This window comes from Castor canadensis, chromosome 7 (genome assembly GCF_047511655.1).
Source record: "Castor canadensis chromosome 7, mCasCan1.hap1v2, whole genome shotgun sequence".
Taxonomy (NCBI): Eukaryota; Metazoa; Chordata; class Mammalia; order Rodentia; family Castoridae; genus Castor; species Castor canadensis.
In genome coordinates, this window is record NC_133392.1 from 107,877,280 (window position 1) to 107,897,519 (window position 20,240).

General features: G+C 35.7%; 1 protein-coding gene and 1 non-coding gene across 25 annotated transcripts in view; one reads left to right on the forward strand and one right to left on the reverse strand.

Moving 5' to 3' along the window:
- Mier1 (MIER1 transcriptional regulator) overlaps nt 1-20,240 on the reverse strand; it is a 54,986-nt gene that overhangs the window by 20,345 nt on the left and 14,401 nt on the right. For 17 of the 24 annotated variants that reach the window (XM_074079813.1, XM_074079810.1, XM_074079809.1 and 14 more), the window contains 4 exons: nt 16,744-16,889; nt 5,144-5,305; nt 4,361-4,493; nt 1,949-2,013 (listed from right to left, as the gene is read on the reverse strand). In XM_074079813.1, the coding sequence (XP_073935914.1) occupies nt 1,949-2,013; nt 4,361-4,493; nt 5,144-5,305; nt 16,744-16,889 (506 nt within the window). Of the gene's footprint in view, nt 1-1,948; nt 2,014-4,360; nt 4,494-5,143; nt 5,306-11,448; nt 11,712-14,980; nt 15,179-16,743; nt 16,890-20,240 lie in introns of those variants that run through there. The other 7 variants (XM_074079822.1, XM_074079818.1, XM_074079814.1 and 4 more) reach the window with 3 other exon arrangements.
- Nucleotides 3,987-4,059, forward strand: Trnav-aac (transfer RNA valine (anticodon AAC)). The gene has a single exon. It is a non-coding gene; the product is annotated as a tRNA-Val (tRNA).

Genomic DNA, 20,240 nt, shown 5'->3' on the forward strand with positions numbered 1-20,240 from the left:
TTGTCATGTACAACATGGAAGAGAAATATTGTTTAAGATCAAAAATGTTCTATAGATATAAAAACAATGTATGTCAGAGAAAAAGGAAAACATCTGAATTTGTGCTGGAAAATAGCCATTCAACAGGACTCCAAAGGTTTCTTGGTTTTTCATCTTTAATTCCTGCATGGTATAGGAATCAGATAAAACAGACTGAAGAACACTTGCCCAAATAGGTCACATCAACAGCAAAGTAACTTTTGTGATCTTTGTTTGTCTTCTGTCCCATCGCTGACTCAAATTAAAATGTACTTCAGTGTTCCTTTACCATTACCATTCTAAGCTCACACTGATCTCTCTCTTTTAACTTCTACATCTTTGTGTTGGTCTCATCCAATTTAAAAAATGCGTATAGTTATGTTATATAACTTCTTCCATAGGTCATCTTTCCATTCCTGCAGTAAAAACTGTAAGCTTCTGGAGAAGAAAGGTACTTGTCTCTTAACAGCAATGTAAACATGAGGTACTCAGTCACTTTCAGAATGTAGGAAAGTATGCATTGCACCTTGGCATATTGATAAGTACCTATAATCCCAGCACTTGGGAGGCTAGGCAGGAAGATGGTAAATTTGAGTCCTGTCTGGGCCACATAGTTAGAACTTCTCTCAAAAAACAAACAGAACAAATTAACCCCCTTACTCCCACAAAGTATGCCCCCCCAACTCTTTAGACTCTAGTCACTATTTATTAAAAGTTATCTGTTTCTTGGTCTCTATTCATCTATTAGCAGACACAATGCATGTCTATGGGAAACATCCCTTAGGAAACCCATAAATAGATGAATTCTGGCTAAAGCTCAGAATATATAGGCAGCCCAATCTAAGTACATTTGATTACTTCATTCTTCCAAATTCAAATCATAAGTACGTGATGCTTCCTATTTTAATTGGCAAAAGGGTCAGCAATTAAAGTTTGCCTCATCCATTCTAACCCAGAAAACTTTAAGCCATCTTAAAAAAAACAAAAGCAGAACTATACATACAACCAAACCAAAAAGAATTCAGTAGGTTCAAATTAATAATTAAACCATCTTGACTGAAAAAGTACAAAAATGCCACTCAATCTGATGTTTTGAACTATTTTGTTTTTAAAGCGATGATTGTTTATACACTAAATTTAAAAAAATCAGACTCAGGAAGAAAAAGAACAAAAAATTCAATTTTTTTCTTTTTTTTAAAGGGAACAGATCAGGCAAATACCTCTCAATAATAGTATAGTTTCTTTAATATAGGTAATTTGTTTTGGCCAATTCTACATAATGTTTTGATAGATTTTCCTTAAGAGGGCAGCTCTTCTGCAACTTTTAACTACTAGGCCACTTATATAATGCTGTGTAATTTTATAAATAAAAACTAATGTTTTGCATTATTTTAGAAATAAACAGTTAACCTGTGTATACTTAGAAAAAAAAGCTAAATCTGTCCCTTTACACAATAAAGTTACTAATTATAAATATCAACATTAAACACAAAGATTGAGACTTTTCTCTTTTATAAAGTAATGTGGAATTGAAAACTTGCAATCTAAGTAAATTTTGAAAATATTTACTTAACAAATATCAAAGCCTCAACAATTATTCTCCAAAATACATGTCTTTTAAAAGTAATATATTTTACAGGGCAACATAAGCCTTAATTTAGCAGTGGTTCAGAACTAGATTAGATTTCTAATATTGGTTTGAGTATTGACACTCTCAGCAAAATACAATTCTTTCCATACTGTCATTTTATTTTATAAAAAGTATCTTTTATTTGCATGTTAAGAAGGGGGAATGTGAACATTTATCAAATGCTTAAATGTCACATAAAAGGACTTATCCATCAACCATATCAGTATACAGAATTAATAAAAGAATAATTACATTGGTTTCTAAAAATATTACTTTTTAGGAAAATATGGATATAAGTACCTTTTTCCAATCTTCTGATGGAATATAATCTTCATCTTCTTCAGATTCTTCTTCTATTTCACTATCTAGAATAAATAAGACAATGACACTATAAAGTGCATGCTTATGCTATCCACTTGTACAACCTTTGTATCATTTGTATATCTACCATGAAATATTTAGAAATGCAAAAGGTCTATTGAGTTAAGGTAAGATTTTGTTTTTGGCAAGTACTAGAAAATGAACTCAGAACCTTGCATTTGCTAGGCAGGAGCTCTACTACTTAAGCCATGCCCCCACAGTCCCTTCTGCTTTACTTATTTTTGATAAGTCTGCTTTATGACTGGGCTGGCCTGGACCCGGATTCTCCTATTTACCCTTCCCAAGGTAGGTAGGATGACAGACTAGAGCCACCATGCCCAGCTTGTGGTTGAGATGGGGCCTTGAGAACTTTTTGCAGAGTCTGGCTCTTTGAGCTACAATACTCCTGTCTCAACCTCTGGAGTAGGATTACAGATATTAGCTACCATGCATGGCCAAAGTAAGATATTTTTAATCAAAATATCAATATCCTATCTTTTCAACAGGAAAACCAAACCAGACCAAAACAATAAAACAACAAGCTTGTTCTCAACTTCTCTGTCACCCATCTCTATTCTAATAAACTTTACTATGAACTAATACTATAAACTTTTTATGTTGTCATTCTTAACCAGAGATGACCCACTTTGAGTCTACTGAAGGTATAAATCTTTCTTAGTAAGTTTTGCTCTCACTTTCACTATAAAAACTAAACAAAACAAAAAAATATCAAAAAAACGTAAATCTTCTAGGGCAATTGTAATCTCAGAAAATGACTTCCCACAACAACTTTAGGAAAACTGATTTGTCAAGATAATCTGTTCCTAATCTTCATTCTGCTGACAGACTAAGTCAGAGGATCTCAATTTCTTCATAAAATCAGGGTTTGGACAAAGTAGTGTTCCTTATAATACAGGGAATTAATTGTGTAGCAAACTCTAGAGGGACTATATGAAGGCAGGCTATGTTTGAAAGGTCTCCCTTTTTTCAACCTCCATTTTATTCAGAGAAGGAAAGCTGTTATTTGTTTACATTTTGAAATAAGTACATATTTACATAAAGGGATGGGAAATATGAAAATTTTTAGATTGTCAACATCTTCTCAAACCTAAAACAACAAAGTTCAAAAGGACATCATGCACAGAAATTATGTAAGCCTCCTATGGAAAAACTAATGTAAGAGGTGTATGTGTATATATAACTTCCATACATACATCATAACTGAAGTACCAGATTAGAAATATGGAAGAAATATTGTTCCAAGAGGCAAACCTGTTACATGGTATCCCACTTTTTAGCAAACTTTTGGCAATACATGTTTAAAAATACCACATTCTCCCCCAAACAAAATTAACACAAGAATTTCAATAACTAAGCTTACCTCGTACAAATACACTTTCACTTAGACCAGATATTTGATTAAAACTCTATCATCATGAAAAAATATAATTAGCAGTGTATTACAAGCCCTTCTAAACTAAATCATTCACAAAGTAGCCATGTTTAATCACTAATTACCTTACTATGAAGTTTATGAGGTTATTTTTCCTCAAGTGGTTTTCATCCTTTTAAAGTATAGAAATGTAGACCAAGAATTTATAAACTAATAATACTGGTTCTTGACTTGTTCTTATCAAATATCTTTTAGAGTAACAGCTTGGGCTTTGAATGAAATATGGCAAACCAGGTGAAACACACAAATATTTGTTTCTACCTCAAGAGTCACCCACATTTTTAGACCTGAGTTACAAGATTAGAGAAAGTAATGCTTGTGAATACAGTTGTGTGCTGCATAACTGATGTCTTGGTCAACAACAATGTAGAAATTACAGATGTTGCCACTTTAGTTTGTATAGGTACATTCTATGATGTTTGCAAAACTAAGTAATTGCCTAACAACACATTTCTCAGAATGTATCCCTGTTATTAAGTGATACATAACTATGGCTTTATTTAAAAAAAGGCTAGAGGCAGGGCTGGCAGAGTGGCTCAAGTGGTAGAGTGCCTGCCTAACAAGCAGGAGGCCCTGAGTTCAAACCCCAGTATTACCAAAAAAAAAAAAAAAAGGGGGGGGGGCTAGAGGCAAAGAAAAGTAGAAAGTAAAAAGTTAAAGATTACACAAAATAAAAGGAACATATCCAAAGTGAGGCAGTATATGAAAAAACTATTATAAATATATTCACTGACAAAAGGGTGTTTAGTATGGGTAAATAAATAACCTACAACAAAATTCATTTACTTTTGAAAGAGATTTCAGAATAGATAAATTCAAACAGAGAGCAGTGAAACACACATTAATACATTAAAGAGTTAAAGTTATACTGTAACTATAGCACTGATAGTAACACTTACTTGTATCAAAATATTTACATCGACGTGGGCGGATAATTTCTTGAGCATCCTGAGAAGCAACAGATTGTGACGGATCATCGTTGGAAGACTGAGTTTCATCCTCCTGACCTGATGAATCCTTTATGTTCTCTTCCTATAGAATAATAAATTTATTTAAAATGTAAAGAACACTGCTGCAGGTGCAAGGCCACAAAGAATTCTGTTCTAAATATAACTAGAAGTATTCGACACAGTGGCCTGGGCTGGCCCTTTTGAGTGAGAAAAGGTCTTAGTGGCAAAAATCCAACCAGTCTATATGGTAGCTGATAGTATTTTACCAGTTGATTTCTTAAGTTTGATACAATACACCTTGATTAAGTAAGGTATGAATATAAGGAGAAGTTATGTGAAGAATATATAGAAACTCTTTATGGCAACTTTGAACCTTTTCTTACATCTAAAATTATTTCAAAATGAAACAAGGAAAATGAACACAAACTGTCTTTTAGCCATTATTGTTTAAAGGCAATAGCATTTGCTTTTTAAGTTGGTATAAACTGTTTGGGAAAAAGCTCTGAAAAGAACTCTGGAATGACACATACCAAACTCCTAGCTTTCAGGAGTGGGTTACAGAACACTTACAATATTTATATTAACATATCAATTTTTAGCATTTGACCTTATTGTATCTAACTTATATTTAGAGTTCAGTATGATTTGTGGTTTCAGTCATTCACTGTGTGTCTTAGAATGTATAATCTCCACAGATAAGAGGGGAACTACTATGTATGTGAGTAACCTTACTTTATTTTCCCCACTACAGCCGCTGTTATCATCATTGTCAGCATCTTCGTCATCTTCACCTTCTTCTTCCTCCTCTTCTTCCTCCTCATCTTCTTCAGGTAGTCGAACAGTACTATCATAACCATAAAGGCTGAGAAGTTCATGAATTGGCATGTCGCCTTCCTAAATACACAAAATCAAGTCAATTTCCAAATCATTGATTTCATATTTCTAGTTCATAACTCACAAATCTATACAGTACTCATTCTATACAGAATACTCTTAAAACTGTGAAAATTTTTCAAGTCATGAAAAGCAAAACTGAAAATATTTCTAAAACCTTTTAAATATTTTAAGAACTGGCCGATTCTAAATGCTAAAAAAAGTTTTAAGTATAGTAAGAAACGGCAATGGTTTAAAATTGATTCTTGTTTTTGCCATGAATTCAGCCTGCACTTTTTATGTATGAATTATTAAGAGTACCATACTTAGGAAGTAGATTAGAAAACAATGTGAACTAAGTTAATAAACTGAGAATAGGAGATGAAATTTATTGCTTGGACAAAACAAACTGTAGGAAAAATAGCAATGACATAAAAGAATGATAGTGGATTACGTTATAGATTCTGTATTATACCCATTTATATATAAAATCATTTCATGTTGGGCTGGGGATATAGCTCAGTGGTAAAATCTTGCCTAGCATGTTCAAGACACTGGGTTCAATACCCCACCACCAAAACAAACAAACCCTGTTTCAAAAATAAGCCAACAAAACACAGACAAACTAAGCACTTTCTTTAAAAAAAAAAAAAAAGAATCATACAATGGATCTGGGGCAGGGCTCAAATGGCAGTGCTTACCTACCAAGCCTACCATGTGTGAGGTCCTGAGTTCAAGCCCCAGGCCTTGGGGGGGGGGGGAGTTGAAGGAAGGAATCACAAGTTGCATATCCATCTAACTTTTCAGTACACTATGGGGCCTCAGTCAGAGACCTTCCTTAGTCAACTCAAAAAAAAAAAAAAAGTACTCTAAGACTAAAATAAAGAAATACCCTTAGCAGTGAATCAACTTTCTGTAGACTTTCTGTAGAAAGTACTCACTCTAATCAGTAATCAAGAAATGCTAAGTATCAGGGAAGCATAACAAAATTCTAGTTAAAAAAAAACCAAAGTTTAATCCAAATCATGTGAACTTATTAGACACAACACAACACATAAACATATGCTCTGGAAGGCAGAAAGGTGTCAGGTCAGTTTAGAACCTAGAAAAATGGTACTCATGAAGTAAGACATGCTTTATAGTTTTTCAGCATTCTTTGGCTTATTTATGGACAGTGTAAGTCTAGTCCATGTGATAAACACACTGCTACAATAGGGATGTATACATCAGTGCACAACATACCCTGATGTCACCATCACTTAGATTACCAAAGTTAATTCCCCACTGCTCAGAATCCACGTTTAAGAGGCAATCCTGAAAATTTCTTATTGAAAGAAAATGCTATTTAGTACGTCTATTTCATTTTGTAAATGGGTATTCTAATTATACAATTTATCAGCATGTTTCCGAAAGAAATCAAATCTGAAAAACTCAGTAATTTCCAAAAGCTATAACCTGAAAGGTGGTAACCATACCAGGCAGTGTATTGCCACTGTACCTAAATTACTAGCTGACATATTTAATTTCCTATTCTTAATATTGTGGTTCTTAAAAGTACAGCACAAACAATACTTGAGGTGTCCAAGGACCTGGTCCATGCAGATCAATCTGGTATAGGACACTGAAATTTGGAACTCAAAAATTAGTACTTAAGTAGAACAGAAGTTCAGAATCAAGAGATAGAAGCACAATAATAGATATAAAAAAGATTAGTTTTATAAATAACAAATAGCTGCCATAAAGAAAGCAGAGTGAGAGCACTACATAATCTCATTAAACCTTTAAAAGAACGAGATGATAGTGTTTGCTACTTTTATTTAAACTAAGGAAGCCAATCAGAGAGATACTGCATAGCGGTTTGCAACTATCATTTATACTGATCTTAAGAATACATGAGGTTCTTGTTTCGTACTTAGTTCGCCCTCAGAACTATTCTAATGTTACTATTGCCTCTAAATTTTAGAATTGAGTTTAGTGATAATTTTGGGACTGTACAGCTATTTAAATTGCAGTGCTCTATTTTGAACTCATTTTCTAACTAAACCATGGCACCTGGTACTAAGAAAATATCAAATATATGCCCTCAAAGTTCTCTATTGTTGGCTGTCTTACTCAAGAGCATTAAAACCAGCTTGAAGCCTTATTAAAACAGAGTGCTGAGCCTCACCACAGTTTCTGACCTAACAGCTTTTAAATGGGGTTTGAGAATCTGCATTTTTAGAAAGTCCCAGGTAATGTGCTGATGTTGGTTTGGGACTACTTTGAGAACCATGAATCTTACAGGTCTGGGATACCAGGTTAGCAAACCAGTCTTTACAGTGGAGGTAAAAAAACTTGAACATTACCTTTAATAAAGCTTATTCCTAACACATGAAACGCAGCATAATTAACACACGACATGCAGCATAATTATTCTACAAAAGGTTAGGTGACACACTAGCTGCATGGAAAGGAGTTCCACTATGGAAAATGTACAATGTCTGACACCCATGGTTAGATCAAGGATTTTTCCTCTTTGGATACACCAATGAGAAGTACTACTCACTTTATAAAAATTCATTTCTCAAAAAAAAAAAAAAATCCAGCAACACCTCTAATATTGACTAACAAAAAAAAAGAGAGAAAAGTGGCCCTATTACAGTCCTTTTGAAGGAGAACTGATTGATCAGATGAAAGAGTAATAGAACTGGCACAGATGGAGAAAAGCCATTCAAGTCAGAGAGATTGACAATGCTTAAATAGAAATAAAAATGAATAATCAGGTCACCCCGATTAAAGCAGACACAGTATAGTAAAACTCCCTCCCAAAAGAAATAAAATCTCAAAATGCTATAGGAAGCTATACATTACTGAAAGATCAGCAACAAATTACTCAGTTAGGGTTGCTATTTTTGCTTTTACCTGTTTTTATCTTTTTAGCAGCACTGGAGTTTGAATTCAGCACCTCAACACTGGCTAGGTAGGCAGTTACCATTTGAGCCACTCTCAGCCCTTTTGTTGTGATGGGTTTTTTCGAGATAGGGTATCACAAACTATCTGCTTGAGGCTGGTTTCAAAACACCATCCTGATCTCTGCCTCCAGAGTAGCATGAGTAGGATTATAGGCATGAGCCACCAGTCCCCTGCTGTTTTACCTAATTTATTATTGTGGTTTCTTAAAGGATGTTATACTTTGCTTCCTATTTTTATTTTTTAAAGTTTCTTATTTTTTAGTCAATTTCAGTAGTTATCAGAGAAATGCAAATCAAAACCACACTTAAAGAGTCGGGCCCTGGTGGCCCACACCAGTAATCCTAACTACTTGGGAAGCTGAGATCTGGAGAATTGTGGAGCTGAGATCTGGAGAATTGTGGATCGAAGCCAGTTCAGGGAAACGGTTCAAAAGAACCCATCTCCAAATATAACCAAAGCTAAATGGAGTGGAGGTGTGATTCATGTGCAAGAGCACCTGCTCTGTGAGAACAAAGCCCTGAGTTCAAACCCCAGTCCCACCAAAAAAACAAACTGGGTTGGGTGATACCTCAACCCAGTTTAGAATAGCTGTCATCAAAAAGAAAAGAGAACCCAGGCATGATGGTGCACACTTGCAATCTCAATTACTTGGGAGTATCATTAGTTCAAGGCCAGTTCAGGCCAACTTAACAAAGGGAGAGCTAGGAGTACAGCTTAAGGAGTAGAACATTTATCCTAGCACAGGGGAGGCCCTGGGCTCAATCTCTAGCACAGCACGATACAAACAAAGTATCTGGGGACACTGCTCAAGTGGTAGAGTACATGCCTAACAAAATGATGTCAGGTATGGGTTCAATTCCCAATACCTCACCAAAAAAAAAAAGAACTTGTATATCCTACTGGTGGGAATGAAAAACTAGTGTAGCTATTATATGAAACAGTATGGAGACTCCTTCAAGAACCAAAAATATAAGCATCCAGCAATTCCACCACAGGGTACATATCCAAAGGAGATAAAATCATTATACTATAAAAAAGTACTTGCACTCTCATGTTTACTGCAGCACTATTCACAACAGACCTTCAGTGGTCAAATGGATAAAAGGAAAAGTGATATATCTACACAATGGAATACTATTCAATTATAAAAAAGAATGAAATCTTGAATATGTAGTATGGAACTGGGGGTCATTATGTATGGAAACTAGTAAGTGATCCTGTAGAAAAATGGAATGGAATAGTAGTCACTAAAGACCACAGGAAAGGAATGAGGGAGTATACACAGAAGTTTAATAAGGGGCACCAAAACACAGTGGAGGGATTACTTTTGGTTCTTCTTTTATACAATAGACTGTTTTGTTTTTTTTTAAATCTACAAGGTATTTCAAAATGATTAGATATAGAATTCCTAATATATAAAAATGACTGGGTTCAATCCCCCAGCACTGCAGGGAAAAAAATCAGTTAATAGTTGAAGAAGTGGAAATGCTTATTGCCCTGATTCCATCACTATACACCGTATACATGTGAAGGTACATCAATATTATGTTTCAATAATGAAGACAGCCAGAGGTGGTGGGGAAAACTTTTTTGTTTTTGGCTTTTAGAGACAGAGACTCACACTATATTGCTTAGACTGGCCTGGAATTACGTAGTTCAGGCTAGCCTAGAGCTCGTGATCCTCCTGCCTTAGTATCCGAGTGATAATTAAATGCCATGCACCACTATGCCCAGCATAGCCTTATTTTTGACTGGATTCACAAGTAGAATCTCTCAAAGAACAGCCTGTGTCTCCTGGCAGTCAGTTCCTTGCGTTTTTCTTTGGTTTCCTTCATTCTTGGCCAAAATTGAGCATTCTACAGCATTTTCCTCATTTTTCTTAGTACTATCTCTCTCCAGAACAATTTACCAGCATTTATTTCACAGAACATGTGGAATAAGATGCTGAATTTTGGGTCCTTTTTGGTACTGAGTTTCTTATCATCTTTGCTTATTTATGGACTTTCTTACAACATTTTGGCAGACATCATCTTTGTGTGTGTGTATGTTACCAGGGTTTGAACTTAGGGCCTTGCACATTCCAGGAAGGTGTTCTACCACTTGAGCCTTGGCATCATCATTTTTTGAGAGGCTAAACGTGTGTGAATTCTGCCAGCATTTTTGGGTCTCAGATGACAAAGCACTGTAGTATCTGTCAATCCAGAAATATGCTTCTCTCCCTTTGTTATAATAATCAAGTTGAAAATGCTCACAGTAGCTTCTACAATGTGACCCAAAACAGATTTGCGCTTCCTTTCTCCAGTTCTCCTGAAAGAAATGCCCCTTACTCTATAGCAGGCAGAAAGCATGGGTCAAGTCATTTTCCTTCATAGTTCCTGCTGGAATTTTATAAACAGCAGCTAAAGTAAGACTCTCAAGACTGTCTTCAGCAGTGAATCATAGAGACCTAAGAAGTAATAGCATATGATGAAAACTCATCTGGAAAAGAAAGTCAATCATGTAAAAAAGCAAAAATTAGGGCTGAGGGGCGTAGCTCAAGAGGTTTAGAACTTGCGTAGTAAGCACACAATCCTGGATTCAATCTCGGGGGTGAGAGAAGGGGGAGAAAGAAGAAATTAAGAAAATACACGCTTGAGGTATTAGTGGCTCATACCTATAATCCTAGCTACTTGGGAGGCTGAGATTGGGAGGATAGAGGATCAAGGCCAGCCTGGGCAAATAGTTCAAGAGAGCCCCATCTCCAAAACAGCCATAGCATAAAGGACTAGAGGTGTGGCTGATGCAGTAGAGTACATGCTTTGCAAGTTCTAAGCCCTGAGTACAAAGCGAGTCCCTTTAAAAAATAACATTCTGGTGGCACTAGAACCTTGAGGCCAGGATGCAGTCCTACCCTTAATGAGATCCCATGAGCCTTACACTAAATTCTTATTCTGACTAAGCTAGTTCCAGGTGGATTTCTGAATTTGTATTCCTCAGATTCTGACGTTATAAACATGAGATCCTGTAAAGCAAAATACTGTTCTTTCTTTTGAAAAAAGACCAAAACATGAGTAAACCTTTGGCTATAATAAATTACTATATTAAGGTACATCAGTCACCTGTGGCAGAGAACATTTCATTGGCTTAAGTTGTTTAAGTCTATATTCTACTAGCCATTCAGAGACCTCTTTCAACTTAAATTGAAACACTGTAGTAAAGTAGCACAGTGTCACCTGATGCAGTGGCTCATGCAGCTCCAGCCCAGTCAGGACAGAAGGTTAAGGAGACCCCATCTCAACCGACAAAAGCTGGGTGTGGTGATGCCTGCAACTGTCATCCCAGTTATGCAGTAAAGTACAAATAAGAGATTAATGATCCAGGTCATTGGGACTAAAGCAAAACCTTATCTCAAAACCAACCACTGCAAAAGGGAGTGACTCAAGTACTAGAGCACACGCCTAGCTAGTGCAAGACTGACTCTGGCCCCAATACCACCACCACCACCACCACCCCCCAAAAAAATTAGTAGTGTTTTCTCATTCACACACCAGCATAAAAAAGGGAGAACAGAAAGCAACAATTATGGGGCAAAGTCGTAACTGTGGGACACAGATTTCTTTGAAAAATCCTATGACTGAAATAAGATTTTGGCATGTGCTAGATATTATGCCAAGTGCTTTAGGAATAAATCTTTGCAACAGATTAAGCTTAACAATGTTTATCCAGAGTTACATGCTTATGAAGTCAAAATCATGAACTCAGGCAGCCTGACTCACTCACTTACATATGCATACAAAATGCCTTCCTTGAAAACTGACCTTAGGTTACGGGTACCTCATCATGATGTAGTATGAAATAACTGCTCAGGTGACAGACTGAGGAGTGAGGAAAATGTGCATAGTACAAGATGAATAAAAATGCAGGATGTGTATTGTGTCTTAAGGAATAAATTTTCTAAGTATTGTAACAAAAAGAGTGGCAATAGTATCTGTATAAGCTAAAAGGTGGCTGGCTGAAGGTTGAAAAAAATGGACTACTCAAGACTAACATATTTGTAATGAAGTCAAGACGAGGGCAAAGTCATCAAACACTGACATACAATATTATTTCATGGGTGGAGTGGCATCAATCTGGCTGCATACAAGGTGGTACCTTCTCTCTTCTCACAGTGGGTTATCATCAAGAAATTACTACATATGAGAACAGATGTTCTCATACCCCATTTATCACATACCCATCAAGTCAGGGGTATGTGATAAATGAGCACAATACTCTTCATATACCTATTGTAGCAAAGACTCATATATAATATAAATGCTTAAGAAGGGAGGAGAAAGAAGTTGGGAGCAATGTGCTAGGAGGTCCTACAAATCTGTATCTTCCTACCTCTCCTTTTCAACCTTTGAATCTCCTCTCTAGTCACAATCTCTGGGACCATCTTCCCCATTTCCTGCTTTCAGAACAGCTGTCACTGTTTTTTGTGGTTAGTTCTGTACTAATGACCAACTTAGACGAGGAGGAGGAGGAGGTGGAGGAGGAAGAAAAGGCCTAAGGGACACAATCAGATTAGACTAGAGAGATGGTTCCTAGGGTAACCAACCAGTAGAGGCTTGACTAAAAGATAGCCTGTGAACCTGTATTTCCCATGTTGGGGTTTCTTTTGTATCTATATAATTCAGGTTGTATGTATACTCTAAGAAAATATCAATCTGCTGTATCTTTTTTTCTTTTTTAAAGAAAGAATTCAGAAACAAGACAAAATAAACATTTGGGAGACAGCTTTTATTACTGAGTGAAATGACACAGTCAAGAGAAGAAATGTGTGTGTTCTCAGAGTGAGTTGCCTCAATCTTTCTCATTTTAGTTTTATTCTCTAGCTCTTTAGACTCGTTTGGGAATTTGTCTAACACTTTAAAGTGTGTATTAAGTACTGATATTGTTACAGTGTGACTTTTCTAAAAATATATCTAAATACATAAAGATACAGCTGATACTAATTCTTCTTCTCCCAAATGGAGTGCTTCAGTTGTGCCCATTCTTAACCTTATGAGTTTTAAGGGTGCATTTGGAAAACAAAGTTAAACTTTAGTATTATTAATTCATACCAAAAAAAATCTATTTACTATGAGAATGATTCTGATACTGCTTCTATTATTAAACAACAAATCTGAGCCACCTTATCTAATTCTATTAAAACATTTAAACACTAAACTTACATAATTAGAATACATAAAAAGATGTATGCCTGCAACTGTAGCAGTACATAAAGATACTTCTATCAAGTTTTCACTGAAAATTTTAGAACTGAAATTGGACAAAATTAAAACCTCATACTATGCAGGTACTCACTGTTAACTCATTAATGAATTGAACGACAAGAGTTCTCCCAGTTACATCAAAAAAACACTTCATGCAATCAAACTGCCAGGTGCAAAACACTTAACCACTTCCCAACATAACTGATGCTTTGTTTCTATAATGCAAATGAATAATCAGCATGACAAAATTTCATTCATCTTTTAAGAGTTTATGACTACAGGAAATCCAACACACTGGCCCGAGCCAACTTAGCTTCAAGGTACAGATGAAAGCACTAGTGATAATGTGCTACTTAAACCTAAGATCCTACTGCTACTAGGAGAAGTTAGAAAAGAATCTAGAAGGCTGAAGTGAAAGAATGATGAAGGATCAGTTCCATTCCCTTTCTTCCTTTCTCTTTCTGATATAAATAATTCTATTTTAGTTACTATTTCCTAAAAAAGGGCCATCTGAAATCAAATTGGGGGAGAGGGGACAAAGGGACTAGGAAAAGGTGTGAAAGAAAGAAGAAACAGAAAGACAATGGCATACACAAAATTTTAGCTTAGCCCATTAGTAATTTTATACTAATTAAATGTAATGGCTCACTTTCTGAAATAAAAGAAAACCAACATAAACCATTTCGAAGTGTACTTTGTTACTTCTTCTTGCGAAAACAGAATGTGGTAAGATAGAAAATAAGGTTTTTTCCTTTGCCTTTATTCCAGGATGGATTATTCAGAAGTAAGAAAACATATCTAGAGTAATAGAAATTTCTATGAATATAGGCAAATAATTGAAAATTGCCATTCCATTACAAAAATGTATGAATTAACTAAGACTGGTTGTTAAATCAAATGTTTTCTTTGATGTTCAATGAGGTTCTGAATCATCCAAACAAAGTATCCCTGTTTTTTGAATAGCTTTCCAGATTTTTACTTTTTTTTGGGTGGTACTAGGATTGAACTCAAGGCTCCACAAGTACTCTAGCACTTGAGGAACGCCCCCCACCCCCATCCCTTTTGCTTTGTTTATTTTTCAGATAGGGTCTGGAGCCTTTGGGCAGGCTGGCCTCCTACACTGCCTCCTCCGTAGCTGGGACCATGGCTGTGTCCCACCACACCCGAATTTTTTTCTGAGATAGGGTCTTGCTAACTTTTTGCCTAGGCTAGCTTCAAACAATAAATATGATCTCCTCCTTCTCAGTACCCAGGATCAGCCTCTTACTTTTAGAGAACAGTTCTAATTCCAAGCTCCGCATGTGTTCTTTAACCCATTCTTGAAAGGCTTTGTGGTAACTAGTATGTACCACTGTCACCAAGACCAATTCTATTCTGTGGTTCAAAATAATAAAGTATTAAGTTGTTTCAAGCACTGTGGATTATGCTGTAATCACTAAATGACCAAAATAAGACTATCAGACTAGATCTGGCTAAATGGTAATATTATAAAAGTATAAATACTCACTTTTCTTATTATGTATTACAAATCCTTAAAAGGTGGCAGTATGTCTTATGTTCTTTTTATCACAGAGTACAGCTGATCTTATGCATAATAAATGTTATTAGAGTACACCAGATTGATTTATCCAATTTTTTTTTCTTTGAGTTACCACCACTCTTGCTTGGTACCTTGAAATACATTGGTGAATAAAAGTTATGGTCTCTTCCCTCATGAAATTAATGGAGGTGAAAACTATAAATTAAACAAACACATACACAAATTGTGTTACATAAAATAAAAACACATGCCAAAAAAATCAAATAGGATGATTACAAAAACATGACTGGAAAGGCCATTCTGAGGGGCAATACCAACACGTGAAGCGAGCCTCAGGTGGCAAGTCTCAGAGATGTGCAAAAAGGAAACAAGCTGTAAAGGTGTAAAGCAGGAAGGAACAAGCTAATCCAATACCAGAAGCAACCAGAGAGGTGGTTCTAGCACAGCAAAACTGAGGCATTGTGGCACATGGATGAGAGTGCAAGTGGCCTTGCATTCAAGTTAAGGAGTCTGATTTTCTTCAGGAATAACTGGCAGTCAGGCAGCTGATTTACATTTTGGAAAGACGGCTGTGGGGTGGAAATAGATTGAGAGCAAGATGGTAAAAGAGGAAATGGGGAAATAGGGAAGCTACCACAATAGTCTAGGATAGAAATGATGGCAACCCAGGTAGAAATGGAGCAAGGGTCTGCTTAGAGGTATTTTTGTGGATAGAAATGACTGGTTTATTTAGAAATTGTATATTGGGAATAAAGGAAAATAACTCCCTGGTTTCCAATCTTGGGCAACAATATAAATAGTAGTGTTATTTTTTTTACAGAAATAGAGAAGACAGGGAAAAAACAAGTAGTAGGAGAATAGCAATCAATAGTTCTGTTTTTAATGTTTAATATTAACTTTTGGATATTTAAACTTTAGACATTTCTGCTGAACTACCCAAGCATCAATGTTGAGCTAGATAAATAAAATTGGAGAAAGGGAATAATTTAATGCTAGAAGTATAAACTAACAAAAGCTAAGCAAAGAGACACCATGAAAATAAAGCACATAGTTTGGTAGTTTTCCAGTTTGTCTAATGAAGACGTAGATTTGGACCCCACTCTCAGAGAATCTGGAACATGGGAATCTGCTTTTCAAGGTAAGTCCTCGAGTGATTCTGATGGAGCTGATCATCCTACTATATTGTGAGGAGAACTAGTCTAGACAGAAACAGAACAGAAGAAAAGAAAGTCCAGAGCTGAGAATTAGGAAATGCAAACATTTAAACCTATATAAAGAAAAACGCCTACAAAGGACAACGAATAGGAAAAAGAGATAAATGAAAGTCAAGGATAACCTTGGTAAGAGGAGGAAGACACAATCCAGAACATTTTATGGAACGAATGGGAAATGACAAAATGATAACAACTCTTAATGTTTTGGCTCTGACCAGGAGTAAATAAAAGATGCAGTAATTGGGGAAGAACAGATTGAAGGAAAACTGAGAAACCTCTTAAAGTCCATTTTTGACCCAGACTAGTGATGTCTTACCATTATTAAATTCTATTATTTCATACAATAAAGCTATTTTTAAATGGCTTTATTTAAAACTTTAACTATCCCACCAATGATCACAAAGAATTTTTCAGTATGAACCTTCCCCAAAAAATCAGAGTGCCAAAAATTTCAAATGTTTCCACTTTCTACAAAAACTATAACCACTTCATCCCCTAGCTCTTAATATTATTTACCCTTGCAAGATCCTCTATTTCAGAACTGAAGTTTGTTTCTCCTTCCATCATTTCTTCCTCTTCTAATGTTCGTTCATCATCAAAATCATGAACCAGCATGTCAGCTGATGGATCAAATTCATGGTCATCTGATGCTGCTGAACCTCCTGGTAAAGAATATTTTAAAAAGTATGGTAAACCAAATTAAGTGTATCTTTTAATATTAATTTAGTGTATATACATTATTTATCTGAGGCTGAATTTAAGTGAAAAGAGTACCAGGAAAAAGCTATGCACAATAAATACTATTTTTTGTTTTTTAAAATTCTTGGCTTTACTCAACACCATAACAAAAAACTCTTCTTAGGAATTGTTTGTCCTGTCTCATTCCTATCTATTCAATTACAACGGTGAAATTCTGAGACTGGAATACTTAAGAGCGTTAAAAAAATTGTGCTGTAATCTTCTAAACATGAAACTTAAATTGTGAAGAATAAACGCTCTTATCAAAAGAATGGTCTTTGTGTGGGGCATGGAAACCACAATTCTTTACATCTGATTAATGTTTGATAGCCTCAATGAGTATGAACTCTGACACATGAAGAGAATGAATATACAAGGTCATGTGAACTACAGTCATCTGAATATAATAATAGAACGCATAATGATCTTTTGGTCAATGACAAGATTTTTGTGGCTATACCATACAATCTAGGTGTGTGGTAAACTAAACCATCTAGATTAGTATAAATATGCTCTATGAAGGGATGAACTTGTTCAAGGTACACTGTATGCATGTATGGAATTATCACAGTGAGCCCCCCCTTAGATTATTAATGCATGCTAATTCAAAAATAAAATAAAAATTTTAAAAACTATGTTGTATGTTTATATGTTCACCCAATAATGACAGATTTTTTCAGGTTTCTGTCATTAAGTGACATGACTATTCATAATCTAGTGAAAATATAGATGAATTCAAATATTCTTCTATCAGTACCACCTTGAAAACCTTCTAATATTTGAATAGCTATCCTTAACTTAGTTGATTTTAATCTGAAATATGAGATAAAAAGCAAAAATTTATTAAAATTGCATGAAAACTCATCAAAGGCATTAAAAATAATCTAAGATAACTGATATATAAGCTAATCCATTTGTATCCTTGTGGTTGGGGAATACTGGTAGCCTCAATGTAGCCAATCTCTGTAATACTAGACTGAACACTGCCAAACCTATACACAAGTTTGCAAGAGCATTGCTTACTAATAAATGGATTACTTAACATTAAAAAATTAGCCATTTTTTTCAACAGTTTAAACTGTTGAAGGTTTATTAACAGATATACCAATCCTTTCACCTTACTCTATATAAGAGAACCAATAAATAAAATGAGACATAGGGGCTGACTTCTAAAAGAACATACCACTAGGGACAAGGGAATACCAAAGATGGGGCTTTGTTAGTCACCTTCCAAAAAACCAGTGCTTGCTTACTATGTGTCAACTAACATGCTCAAGAAACTCATGTACATTATCTCAATTAATCTTCAAATAATCGTAAGAGGCATTATTACCTCATTTAAAGGTGGGGGGGGAAGCTGGGCATGGTGATGCACACCTATAATCCCAGTTACTCAGAAGACAGAGACAGAGATAGGAGGATATGGTTTGAGGCCAGCTCAGGCCAAAAAACAAAAAGTCAGCAAGACCCTGCTTGTGGCACCCAACTGTAATCTTGGCTACTCAGTCAGCAAAGGTAGGAGGATTCTGGTCTGAGCAAAAAGCGTAAGAACTTACCTAAAAATACTAAAAAGCTAAAGGATTGGAGACATAGGTAAAGTGATCATTCTTGACTAGCAAACGTGAGGCCCTCAGTTCAAGCCCCTCTAATACACACACACACACACACACACACACACACACAAATCACAGTAAGATTCAAGGCTTAGAGAGTTTGATTAAGTAGCACCCCAAACTCATAGACCAGTAGGAGGGCACAAAGATGGAATTTGAATATTGTGCTTTTACTGCACTCTAAGCCTTCTGTGAGTTCTAGAAGTACCCTGCCTCAAAGAATATAAAAGGAGAAACTATTACTAAGATGAGTGAATTATAAGCCAGGTCAGAAGGCAAAGCACTTACAAGAAACTATGCTCTTTGAGAAGTATAAATAATTGGCATTAAATATAAAATAAGTAATTGTCTGCCAAATTAGATCTTTTTATAAAAATGAGTTATAAGCAATTACATCAAGGTTTTACAATGATTTACAAAATGAATTTAGAAAACCATGCTGTCTTAATTTGTCCCAAAAATTGAAAGTTGGTGTAATTTTATTAGGGCATCCTAGTTGAAGGACTAGACTCAAGGGTTCCATAAGAGCACAATTTGAGAACCACTAATTTAGTTACAGCTTTTGTCTCTATTATTATGTCTCTTTCTGAGTTTCCAATGGAAAACTTTCCCAAAACTTCAGTTAACACAGAAATACTGGCTTGGAGGTTAGATCAGGGGTAGAGCACTTGCCTTAGCATGCATGAGACCCCGGGTTTGATCCCCAGCACTGCAACAGAAAACCAACCAAAACAACAACACCTGGGAATCTTCTGGGATACTTAGCAGTCAATAATTAAGTATCCTTAACTATATTTTTCTACCTTTTAGACAGAAAGACCACACTCTCAAGAAAATAAAAAACCTCATACCACCCCTTTGTATATTATCCTAATCATAATGTAATTCTTACTGAATAGAGGTGTTGCCAAAAATGATGATGAATTCTTATCTACTGTTGTGTTGTTCTGTTGCTGGTTTCTGGCAGTACTGAGGTCTGAACTCAGGGCTTCACACTTGTGAGACAAGGGCTTTACCACTTGAACCACACCTCCAGCCCATTTTGCTTTACAATAGCAGACCTGGGTATCCACAGGTGTGTGGTTTCAAGAATGCTGTTGAGGAAAAACCGCCCCTGCTGAGGATATAAAGCGTTCAGTGCAGTCCTACAGATGCTTGATCACTGTTCCCAACTTCTATTAAAGACATGCCACCTTTCAAACAAATCTAAAATTTTCACTTTATCGCTTCAATTAAGCACAACATGTGCCCTTTTAGGCTTACCTTTTAGGTAATCCGGAAGAACTGCCATAACTTTTGCCTTGCTTTCAAAATGAAGGGCAGTTTCTCTACATCAACTAAGCTACTAAAGTGCACATGGGAATTTGAAATTCTTATTTTTGAAATTTCTTTTGATTTTTAATTTTTTTAAAACTGTGCTTGATCAAAACTGCTTGTAATAAATCTGCAAGTAAGGCAGGACTATTGTAGTTATTTTTCAGAGAAGGCCTCACTCTTTTTGACCAGGCCAACCTAGGACCATGTTCTTCAGGTGTCACTCTCCTATACCTGGGATTATAGGCAGGAGTTACCACGCCTTGCTTGTTCTGTGAGATAGGGTCTCATTAACATTTTTAAATCTGAGTTGGCCTCAAACCACAATCCTATCTCTGCCTCCCAAGT